Genomic DNA, 12,835 nt, shown 5'->3' with positions numbered 1-12,835 from the left:
ATACTGATGCAAAGATATTTAAGTGCCAGGGCTGTAATAGCTAAAACGTTCACTTGGAACAATGAACTCTTATCAGTTGGTGATTTGAGAGAGATAACATGTCCCGAGTGTAATGCACGGCAGCTGGCACAAGGCTATATCAAACGGCAGATTTCCTCCTTACAATCATAGGCGTGCGAATAAGAGTTCTCCATTTGGGGGGAAGTCGATGTTTCCCCACACAGCGGTAAAACTTGGCCCCTAACCGCCTTTTGGAGAACCCTGCGCACATATGATAGTAGTGGTACCGGGACGAACTTCCATTTTCACCGGGACGAACAGCACGCGGAATGCAAAGGCAGAAATGCGGTACTCACCTGCATGGTAGAGATAACGAACCCTTTGGCGCATGCGCTAGCGTGAAGTTCACGTAGCCCTTGAGGTCCCAGTCGAATTCGTACCGGTACATTGTCCTCGTTAGGAAGTCCGAGGTGAACGCGATCAGGAATGCCTGCGTCGAGTAGAATGCGAGCAGTGAGCAGGTTGCTGCAGTGGCCACAAAATATACACAAATACGCACAACACATACTGTAATCGCTAATCAGCGAGAGCACCTTCAAAGATACAAATCATTCTTCGAACACTGTAGAAAAGTGAAGAGCACGAGACTTCACCAGATAGCCGGGCGAGATGTTCAACCAAGTGAGGCGCATAGGGATAGTCATCCTTCTATGTAAGAGACGATTCAGAAGAGAAATCAGTAGTATATTGAAACAATGACAACACAATGACATTCTGATGCTTTCGGTTGCTGTTACTTGGTTTAGCTACAAGTACAAGTACACAAAAGAAGAACGAATAAACACGAAATTTCTATAGTCGATAATGTGAATGGAAGATCAGGTGGCTGATAGTGCATAGACGTAATACGAGTATCTATGCACTTTTTCATGCAACAAAAAAAAAAAACAAAAACAAAACGAGACATTTTCTCCCGCAGCATCTCCTTCGCCATGTCGATGGAGTACAAGTGTCTGTTGGCCGGTGTTTAAAACCTTGCGCCAGACTAATTTGTCCTTCCAGCGCACAACCGATCATAATCGAAGGGTTACAAAAGATATATGTTTGTGTTTTTCTCAGACAACTGCAGAGGACTGTTGATGCCCTTGTCAGAGCTCAGTGACGCGCGCCGAGAGAGCGTGAGGGCTGTAGTCTATATGAGCGTATATATACATGAAGAACGTACATTGCTGATGACGGCTGCCTTGGCTAGGAACTCGAGGATGGAGAACCATATGCCGATGTTCTGGGCACGCTCAGGCACGCACCGGCGTGTCTCGCAGACAAACTTCTGTGCGTCGAGCCGGATCTCAACCCAGTTGTTGAGCAGCGCGAACAGCGGCGCCAGCGGGAATGCTGCCACGAAGATGGTGATGAAGCCGAACTGCAGCACTGCGTTGGGTGCATCGTTTATGCAGCTCGTGCAAGTGGTATAGCAGACGCACAGCGAGTGTCAGATCCCGATGGGCTTTATGAACATAGCTTAGAAAGGCAACTGCATTACTGCCAATTTAACACACGCTTCACGGATAGATGGCCAGATGCATGGCATGCATATCTTTTTGCATGGGTTTATTAGATTTGTTAACCTTATTTTCTATCAGTGACCCTGCTTAGCGAAGTTTACTTTACTTTCAGTGATACCTGGCAATGGCAAGTCGTCATCACCCTCCCTGCCTTTAATATAATCTTCCCCCTTTTTTCCACATTGAGCACAACAAGGGGAAGATTTTGAAAAGTCAACGCATTCGTAAAGCAATATGCATAAACAGGTGGCACTGAAGGTGATGTTAGCATGAGGGAGTGAGGTTTGGGTAACTAGTAATGCGTTACTTTTGAATCAGTAGCATTTCTCAAAAGAATTCACATACACGTAAGAAATATCTTTTACGCAAAAGCACTTGCTGCACGGCTGACATTCAGAGTCCGTATTCACAAAAACGTCTTAGGCAAGGAGTGTCCGCTGGAGAAATTTTCAACCAATTAAAACGCTGGAAATATTGGAAAAGCCGGCTGCAAAGCACATTTCATATGAACGAAAAGCTTTCTGGATTCGGCCCCATTTGACCGTTACTCATGAAAACGAGGAAACGACAAGAGGACGGCGTTGATCGACATTTGGGGGCGGCACTTGCGCCTCAGAAGTATATTGCGAACATGAACCCTGATTGTTTTCACAGCGTATACGCCCATCGTTCTGATTGCAGTCGACTGCCCTTGCAAAGCAGGTTGGTGATTTGTAAGTCATATTGCGTGTTGCAATCGTTATTTTACCTTATGTACATAAGCGTTCAGCATCCCTTGGTATACTTCACCGTTTACAGAATAAACCATCAATCGTTAGCACCAACGTGTTGTGCTTTCTGTGTGGAGCAGGCGATATAGCCAACCGAACCTTCATCCGACTAACCTTCCTGACGTTCCGTAATGCTACACTGACGTACTGTCGCTGTAGAAACTTGCAGGGAAATTTTACATTAACCGTATTCTGAATGAACACAAGCTTATTACACTCTATAGTTGGCTTTCCGAGCCTGGAAACGAGACTGGAAACGTGTGCGCGCCTCAGATGCCCGAAGTTTGAAATGCGCTTGTGGCAAAACATGCGTAGCAATTAAAGAATAGGTATGTCGTTGCTATTGATATCGACGGTGACTCATCAGGTTCAATGAAGCTTCGAAACGGAGCAGTTGTATGGCGTTAATCAGTTCCTCACCCATCTCCAGATATTCCTGGAAGAGTCCCTCGTTTTGGATCAGTTGGTAGTCCTGTTCCCAGCGCGTTAGCGACTCACGGTACACCATCTTGGTCCTATGTCGATGCCACCACGCCTTAATCTTCCTGCGAAGATAAACCTTTCATTGCCGCCGCTGTGTACGTCGCATAGCAATAGACAAGACTAATCGTCATAGACTCCAACAGCATTCGGCAAAATCAGAACTACGGTCCACAACGCAGACCTGTTTTATCGGTACACCTTCAGTGCTGAGCAGTGGCGTAAATAAAAAAAAAACACAAGGGGGCACGCACTCCTCGCCATGGCGGCCATTTTGTTTTTATAAATACAGGTTTTATATTTATTCATATAAAACTTAAAATCATGCTTTGCAATAAACTTAAAAAAAAAAAGAAACGAGCATTGGTTCACAACTCACGTAATTGCATTGTGCTATTGAGCGTTCTTCAAAACCGATCGTATGATTGTTGCAGTTTCAATACATATTTACACAGCTGAAGCGTATTGAACACAGGTACACATGCACTACAAAATAAACCAGTGTTAAAAAAGTTAAGAGCGCTATACTTCACTGTCAAGCAATTGAAATATGATGTTTGAAAAATAAATCTCGAGAGGGGCATCTGCAAGGGGGCGGCCCCCCCAGCCTGAACACAAAGGAGGTCAGGACCCCCCTGACACCCCCCCCCCCATGATTTACGCCAGTGGTGCCGAACACGAATGTCGTGAAACATTCACGAGATTTTAGGTGATTCGAGGAGAAATCCCGATTGTCGTCTTTAGAATAGTTGGGCTAATAGTGGCATTGCGTCCTGAGAAATAAATATCTAGAGCTCAGGAATGTTTGTGCGAACGCTTGTGTTTTGTGTTATCCTTTTTCATGCCTTTAGGTTGTTGCGCTCGAAGTTTTTCTTCAGTCATAGAGATTTTATTCTCTTTATCTGTCCTTTCAAAGTAACCTCAACTGTATGCCTTGCAATTCACAACAGACTACGGATTCGACGTAAAATATCAAAGTGGTTTTGGATTAGAGTGAACAAAAGTGGATAAAAGTGGTTTTGCAATAATAATAGGGCTTGCACGTCCGTGTCTAAGGTCAGGTTTAGAAAAGCACAAAACTTTACAATGGTGAGGACCATAACGAACACTGTTCACCTTCTAAAAAGACAGGGCGTGCAAACACGGACACAAGAAAGAAGTCAGGACACCACAAACGCCGTTTTCTTTTTTTTTTTTCCTGGTAAAATCTTACTTGACGCCATGATTCCGCGGTCAATATGGCACATATCCTCCTGGCATGTCCGGTAGATGGTTGCAGAAAGCCGCACAAAAGTTGAACTTCAACTGGGCAAACTCTATTTTTTGAAAACCATGAACCATCGGCGTTTGCGGTGTCCTGACTTCTTTCTTGTGTCCGTGTTTGCACGCCCTGTCTTTTTAGAATGAATACTTACCAACTAGCTCAGCTCTCTGTTATTATAAACTGTTCACCTTGGTCTTTATATGGTAGATGAACCGGAAGAAATATTGATGTAACAATGACAGCTTGCATACAACACTCGTGACAGCGGAGGTTATTTCGGCCGGCATTTGTGGTGCCTCTGTATACTGCCTACGTATACTGCCTCTGCATAGGGCTCTCTAGTTATTGTGCAGAAGGCCTGTGGTATAGACAACGCTAAAAAGTATTTGCCTCAAAGTTCGTCACTCGAAAAAAAAAGAAACTGTAATGAACTACCTTATGAAAGAGCACACTTTTTTTAATCAATACGGGCGGGCTTTATGTATATCATGGTAGTCAATTAAAAAAACGCCTGGTATCCCTGCATTCACAGACATTAATTATACTGTTGCCAAGCCCACTGGATAAGGACTTCCAGCGCAATGCATATGAGCTTCGCAAGGGGACTTCACCAAGGGTAACAGGCAGCAAAACAGCGCATCATCCACCGTCGCGTACCAAAGGATATGTGAAACATAGTATGCTTACGGTACAAGGATCTCCTGTGCGTTGTTAATCATCTGCTTGCCCACCATAATGACCGCCAGCTGCTGGGCGAGCTCTGACAGGCAGTCGCTTCCGCTGCACTGAAACACGGCAAAGGCGTCGCTCATGGCAAACGTCATCACAGAGCGGACGGGAAATTAACCAGGTTCACAATAGGACAATTTTCTTTGTACTAACTGTGCAGTTATATTGTATTTGTTTCCTTGCATGCAGTATGAATTTCATTCCTGCAATAACTGAATCGTTGTCTGCAGTATGTCATGAATAAAAAATAAACAAAAAACATCGTAGCCACTGACTCTTTCCAAAAAATGGTAGCTGTCATGGCCATGCTGTTAAGCGGAGAACGTGGATGGATGGATGGATGCGAAACTTTATTGTAAGTCCTGAGGTGTACGACTCAACGCGCAGCGGGCCGCTCCCACGTCGGGACAGTCAGGCCAAGCCCGACCACCGCATCGTGGGCCCTCTGGACAGGACACGCAAATGTATACTTTTACCACACAGTTTATTCCATTATAGTGATGCAGCCGAGTTCGAGTAGAGTTCTCTTGTGTTGTGGCAATATTCGAGTGCTGATTATCTCCCATAGCCGCTAAAATCAAGGAGTTGTTTTATTGATGAGGCTGAGCAAGAGAAGAATATTAAAAAAAGATGCCTGATCCCTCTGTCATAGGAATCGGTATAACACGAAAGTGAAACATGTCGTCACAGAAGTAGTTGATTGGTTGTAGTGCATTGCAGAGGCGTAGCCAAAGGGGGGGTGGAGGGTTGGGGGAATTCAACCCCCCCCCCCCCCCGCCAAAAAAATATTCCCAATTCTGCTTGCGTATATATACACAAACACACGCTAATAGCCAGTAAGGCGATAACTGGGGCTAGTTGGTTCATGTTGAATTCTCGTCCTGTTTCTTTCTCGTCTTGTCCATGGCGCTTTGTCCTGTTTACATCTGTCTGTGTCTGCGTCTTCTTCGTCGTTATTCTTTAAAAACAGCGCATATCCAAGAATACGTTAACTGTATACACATCAACTCCGGAGGCGCGTCACGCACCGCGTTTCTTCAAACGACTTGAAACGCAGTGTGCACATTCGTGCTGGCTTCCTGAGCGGACAACTAGCAGTCATTTAACTTCATTGTGCTGCGCATTGCTGCAGAGGATCACTTTGCTGGAGACACTGCCATATTCGACGATCGTTCGACGTGCCGCGTTCCAGGACCACCGTCAAGATTTGCTTAAATTTAGATTTTCCTTGCTTAAAAACAAATACAACAAAAAACAAACTGTGCATGTCTTTTGGGCCTAATATTTGATTCTTTTTATGCAAGGATTGAAGCTGACTGATTGTAGAATATTTAAATACTGATTACACGCTAATTAGCATCAATTACCGAAATACACCAAACAACACATTCCTTCATTTTCTTTCCTGGAATGTAATACTGAGTGCCTTGGAATCATGCCATGCGAATTTGACGCATTTGCAGACAGTGCATCATAATTCGCACCTGAAGGGGATAGCGCTGTGTATGTTGCTCCTTTACTTTATGTTTTTCGCGCTACGTTTAATAATGAAGGGGATAGCACGTTAAATCAAATTCAAAACAGTCCCACATACTATGGTTCCCCACTTCATATCCCTGTGTTTTACCTTGTTTGATTGCCTAGTTTATTTATTCTACATTACATTTAAAAAACGCCATTGCATTTTGGCGACTTACTGTTTTTACGATACTTGCCTCCTCATTCCGTAGGCCAAGAAGGTGTCCATATTTTCCCGGGTATCCAACGAACCTGCGTCGGAGAACGCACGCATGCATATTATAGCAACGATCACCCCGACTTCATTACGCAAACTTACCGGCCCTTGAAGAATGCGATGTAAAAAATGGACGAATAGAAGTTCACAAACTGGAACAGGAAAACTTTGAGTGTGAGGTTGTTGTCGAAGTCTGTCTGAGTGCGGTGCATTTCTGCATGGAAAGCATTCAGATAGGGATTGTATAGAAACCCTAGACGAGTGCAGCTGAACGACAGTGCCTGAAGCCGTTTGAAGTTTCAGGATGTTAGCATATCAACAACCAGGTGGCTTACCCCACTGCGTGAGCCGATATGCGAGTCGTTCGTAGACCTTTCCGAGGATCATGATGAAGATGAGGTTGACGAACGCGCCTGAGCTGCTGGCGATGACCGATGCGAGCCCCTTGAACGACTGACTCCGGAACAGGGGGATCGACACCAGCACTCGGTACACGATCACAGACACCATGAACACCAGCACCAGCGCTATCTGCGGTGTACGTCAACGCAGTTACACGCGGCAGTAATTTTGTGCTTGTTCACTACTTTGAAATATTGTGCAAGAGAAGACGAGTAGCCGGCGTCGCACATTGACACCAACCATTTAAAAAAAAAACCAGTTTAATAATAAAATGTCCTAAGCTAAACAATATTCAAGGTCTCGAACTTTTCTAAGCGCTTCGTTTTGCGTCCTGGTGCCTGTCGCTTGATGCTGAAGTCCCTTTTCTAAAGCAGTTAATCTTCTATCACATATGTCGTATTCGTCATAGTTTTATAACGTCGTTTTTACATTCAAACTTTTACATCACTGGAGTTCTTTCTCTTTTTATTTTTCATTCACATGTATCACGAAAAATTATTGCTTCAATGCTGACCGAAAAATTTCAATAAAGAAAACTCCTGTGCACTTCCTCAACAACTGCCGTGATAGCTTACTCGGTGAAGTGCTCGTGGACGCGGGTTCGATTATCGGCCACGGCGGCCGCTTTACTATGCGGGAGAAACGCAAAGAAGGCCGGTGTACACTTAGATTTAGGTGCACGTAAAAGGACTCCAAGCAGTTAAGATTTAGGGGTTTACGAATGCTCGAATGCGAATCGAATAGTAGCACTGCGAATAGTAGCACTGCATGGTTCGATGCGCGAATCGAATATCTACTATTCGATTTCTTGAATAGCCGCCTCTCAATAATTCGATCATTCCAACGGCTTCGCGGCACCGCCGCTCCACGATATATGCAAGGAAAACTGATATTTCTACTCTATTTTCACGACAGTGTGCTAGTTCGCAAGCAAATGAGTACAGTAACTTACTTGCTGTTTGTGAGTTGCAATATTTAGACACTAGATTGTGACTGCAGCGTTCGTATCCCTTTGGATGGCCAATGAGCTGATGTCATTTATTTTCAATGCAATGGCGTAGTCTGGGAAGGGGGGGGGGGGGTTCAAGTTTCCTCAGCCCGAAAACGTTCAATTTTACATGGCTGTACATATACGCATGCATATAAACGCACGCACGAATATACATAAAGTATCATCAAAGTCCCCCCTCTCCCCCTTCTCCCCCCTCCGAAAAAAAGATTTCTGACTACGCCACTGGTTCACTACATATATACCGTTTTTGACTCAATAAAACTCAGTTGTGGGTTCGTGAGTCCTTGTCATACTTTTTATTTGTATTTGCACTGAGCATTCTAAGAGCGTGTTCTTACTGCATGGTCCCTTTGCTTTCTTTATGTAACAGAAAAGCGATGAAGAGTCGGGCTCAAAGTCTGATCTGGTTGGCATGGCGCGAGGTTCCCTTTAGGCTTTTAAGTACGACAAAGCGCCCGGTAGATGAAGAGCAAGTGCATCACCCACCATGAGGAGCAAGATGGCGACGCCAGCGGCGACCCTCTGCTTGCGCACACGGGCGGGGAAGGCCGGTTCCTTGGCCCCCGTGATGGGATTGCGCTCGACGTGCGACGCTCTGGCTGCGAATTCGGGCCGAGGACGCTCCTGCGTCATCAAGCCAACAAGCAGGCTGTGCGTTAGTTGCCCATTATTGCTCCACTTTTCGCTGCATATAACACAGCGAAATGAAGAGTCAGTTTTTTCGAGAGCCCGCAATGTGGCGAAGGCTTCACACACAACACAACACAACACACACACACACACACACACACACACACACACACACACACACACACACACACACACACACACACACACACACACACACACACACACACACACACACACACACACACACACACACACACACACACACACATATATATATATATATATATAGGTTTCGAAAGAATGTTCCTGGCTATTGGTTTAATTATATGAAAGAAAACTAGTCACAGTGAAAAACATAACAACATTTATTCTGAGCTTTCGGCCGGGGACCGGCCTTTATCAAAGAATGCATTCGTACATGGCGTACGGGTTTAAGTACAGATTTTGTCAATACATAGATGTAGACACACCATCGTGATTCGTTGGACTATGACATGGGAGGGGCCAGAACAACAACAACAGCAAACAAATCCCAGGGAGAGAGCGACACGCATACAAGATGACACACACAGCATTGTACTCTGTGAAGAGTAGAGTATAGGCGGGGTCAGAACATACACAAAATAAATAACAAACAGCGAAACGAACCTACGTGTGTGGTTCGGAACGAGAGGCGGAGGGGAAAAAAAAGAAAAAAATGACAAAGATGCGAACGCACTTACCACGCTAAATGGGGAGACCCATCAACTACGGGACTAAAGGAGAATACGCTCACGGACGCCGGATGTAAACGTGCCGCACGCGTTTCCTTGCTACCTTCAAAAAGCGCGTCAAAAGCAGTTAAGTGTTTGCCCATCCATGCGCCTTTTAGAGAAGGGGGTTCGGTACGGCTTTTGAAGTCGACCGGTCTCCGCGGGCATCTTGCAGTTGCTCGCGGTAATGACCATAGCCCTCCCTCAAAAAGAAGGATACGACTCGCCGGTGAACAAGATTGAGGACAGCTGCTGTTAGGCGCAATGTGTGGGCACATGACATATTTTTTTCAATCAAGAGGCATGATAAACATATACATATACATGTACATATCCGTACATGCAGTCATGCACACACACATATAGATACATACGGATATACATACACATGCACATACGTACTCATATGAACCAACAACCGATGTTCGAGCGGGAAAAAAAAAAAAAGGAGGGGGGGTACCGCATTCGTACTTGCAGGAAGGGGGGAACGAGCACGCACGTAATACCCGTAATCACAGTACCAAACTTAATGACATATGTATTTATCAAGAAATGGGTCCAGGCTCGAATAGCACAATGCGCGACGTGTCTAATCACATGTGTACATGCATGCACATCAGGGTAAACGGATGCTTCAAATTCTGCATCCCGAGTACAAAAGTTTCTTGGGAATCGGCCACCTAGTTGCCGGCAGAATCAAATTTTTCGGGTTCGTTGCAGGTCAAGCATGATAGTCGGCCTATGCTTTCATTTATGCCACCAGAGACACTGTTAAATTTGTGGATCAGGTATGATTCACGAGCCTCCCGGTCATAATGGGTCTTGAAATTGGATTGGAGGACCGCCGCGGAAAATGTATGGAAGGGGTGGCCAAGGTTATTAACATGTTTAGATAGAGGAAGGTGCGGTAGAGCCTTTACGTGTGCTCTGTGATTATTGATTCTCATCCTGAACGCAGTCTCAGTTTGACCAATGTACTGTGCATGGCATAAGGTGCACTCGAGAAGGTAGATTATGTTCGCGCTGTCACAGTTGAAGTTGCCTCTTATCTGATAAGAAAACGAAGACGCGGTACTTGTGACGGTGGACACTTTGTTCACCATTGGACAGAGTTTGCACCTAGGCTTGTTGCAGGGGCCGCTGCCTGTGAATTCAGTAGTGTTGACTTTAGAGGACGTTACAATATCTCTAATGTTCTTCGCCCGTCTGTAGACAACGCGTGGAGGTTCCGGGAAAACACATCGTAACTTGTCGCTTTCAAGTAGAATGTTGTGGTGTCTTCTGAGGATGCGGTTTATGTTAGGCGGGGAAGCTGAATATGTTAGAATGAGATTGGGAGTAGTATTTGCGGGTTCGGATTCTGTCTTCTTTATCAGGTGGCGGCGGTCCTTCTTTTCAGATTTCCTAATAGCATCGTTAATGACAGACTGTGGGTATTGTTGCCGTGTGAGGTCAGTGCTTAGTTGTTGACAGTTGGAGGCGAAGTCGGCCTGGTCAGAACAAATACGCTTAAACCGAAGAGACTGGCTGTACGGTATGCCGAGTTTACAGTGCTTGACGTGGTTGCTGCTAAAATGAAGGTATTGGTGTCGGTCGGTTGGCTTCCTATACACTGAGGTCACGAGCTTATGGTCTGATATTTTCACTGAAACGTCAAGGAAGTTAATGGTAGAGGCCGAATATGAATGGGAGAATGAAATATTCTCGTGGGCATTGTTGAAAGCACTTATGAAATTCCTGAGTTTCTCTTCCCCGTGGCACCAAATGAGAAAGATATCATCGATGAACCTTCGATAAAAAAGGGGTCGGAATGGGGTGCTGCTCAAAAAATCAGACTCAAGTTTGCCCATAAAAATATTGGCATAGTTGGGGCCTATCTTTGTTCCCATCGAGGTTCCATTAGTTTGGACATAGTGTGTGATGTTAAACTCGAAGTTGTTCATCTCCAGAACGAGCTTCAGAAGTGTTCTGAGAGTTATATATATATATATATATATATATATATATATATATATATATATATATATATATATATATATATATATATATATATATATATATATATATATATATATATATATATATATATCATATATCATATATATATATATATATATGATACTGCAGGCTCAGAACTGAGCCCATGCAGGAGTGGTATCAAGAGTGAATCACAAGCACTTTTACAAACAGCAAAATTGCAATGCATAATCAAAACAAGTAGTAAACGTACACGTATGCACACACATTTAATTAATGCACACTTACATAGACGCGTACATATAACAATTCATAATCAACAGTATTTTGAAGGCGTAATTCAATAGCAATTCATAATTAGTATAAGTATACGAACATACATAACTATAGAGACATAAGCGTGCGCAGGGTTCCCCTTCAGGGGTGGGGGGGAGGTTCGTCGCAGCGCCCCCCTCCCTATTATGTCAGTGTATGCGGCTGCCTTTGCGCCCCTCTTCTCGCCCCCCCTACAATGTATAGAGCTGACTTTGCGCCCCCCCCTTCTCGCCCCCTTGCCCCCCCCCCCCCCCCCCCCTGCGCACGCCTATGTATAGAGACCTATGCATTCATGCATATACATACCACGTGACGCAGCGCTAAGGGTACTATTACGCCAACACATGCGTATAAGCGGTTGGGATTTCACAAATTTCGAAAATCAGGGACCGAAAACGGAAAGCGGTTTTCGTTATGATGTAATTGAGTCGAATGAGTGAATGTTTTGTAGTGACTCAAACGGCAAAACATTCCAGTCTGTAATGGTTCGAGGAAAAAAGGAGAATTTAAAAGTGTTAGTACGAGTTTGAAATGTAGTTATCGATTCAGCATAGCCAGGGGCGTAGCCAGAAATTTTTTTCGGGGGGGGTTCAACCATACTTTATGTATGTTCGTGCGTGCGTTTGTATGTGTGCGTGTATATATACGCAAGCAAAATTGAAAAATTTCGGGGGGGGTTTGAACCCCCCCAACCCCCCCTTGGCTACGCCCTTGAGCATAGCGATATATAAGAAACTGTCATATCCACCTGCTTGTAGCACGAAACCACAAGGTGATCCACATGGATTTCGCAGAATGAAAGCTCCCCAGTTGACGAAAAATTTGTCCTGGTCCGAGAGTCGAACCAGGGACCAGGACAATTTGTTTCTGTCAACCGAGACAATTTCTTTCTGAGAAATCCGTGTAGATACTTTCGTGACTTCGTGCCACACACGCGTGGGTGACAGTTTTTCCCTTTCATAGAGAAATGGATCAGTTGAGGTACTCTCCTCTTTAATAATCTGTCCACAGCAACCCTGAACCGAGATAGTCACTAGTTGTGATTGTGCTCTGTGCGTTTTTGTTAAACTATGAAGTCAAGCTTTTCAAGCATAAACATTCAAGCGGCGTTGTGGCGCGCGAGTATACTAACAGTATTAAGAAATTCAGCCTACTACCTTCACAGAATATTGCATATAAATGTGTGTTCAGCAATATGGTGCGT

At 44.6% G+C, this 12,835-nt stretch overlaps 1 protein-coding gene across 5 annotated transcripts in view; it reads right to left on the bottom strand.

Annotated features, from left to right (window-relative positions):
• LOC119389442 (anoctamin-7) overlaps positions 1-12,835 on the bottom strand; it is an 85,807-nt gene that overhangs the window by 12,706 nt on the left and 60,266 nt on the right. For 4 of the 5 annotated variants that reach the window (XM_037656696.2, XM_037656699.2, XM_037656700.2 and 1 more), the window contains exons 11-18: positions 8,444-8,581; positions 6,879-7,074; positions 6,646-6,757; positions 6,506-6,578; positions 4,767-4,864; positions 2,756-2,880; positions 1,226-1,431; positions 357-490 (exon numbers count right to left, since the gene is read on the bottom strand). In XM_037656696.2, coding sequence (XP_037512624.2) covers positions 357-490; positions 1,226-1,431; positions 2,756-2,880; positions 4,767-4,864; positions 6,506-6,578; positions 6,646-6,757; positions 6,879-7,074; positions 8,444-8,581 — 1,082 coding nt within the window. The remainder of the gene's footprint in view (positions 1-356; positions 491-1,225; positions 1,432-2,755; positions 2,881-4,766; positions 4,865-6,505; positions 6,579-6,645; positions 6,758-6,878; positions 7,075-8,443; positions 8,582-12,835) is intronic. The other variant, XM_037656697.2, reaches the window with a different exon arrangement.

The sequence above is a fragment of the Rhipicephalus sanguineus genome, chromosome 4 (genome assembly GCF_013339695.2).
Source record: "Rhipicephalus sanguineus isolate Rsan-2018 chromosome 4, BIME_Rsan_1.4, whole genome shotgun sequence".
Taxonomy (NCBI): domain Eukaryota; kingdom Metazoa; phylum Arthropoda; class Arachnida; order Ixodida; family Ixodidae; genus Rhipicephalus; species Rhipicephalus sanguineus.
This window is presented reverse-complemented; position numbering and strand designations above follow the sequence as displayed.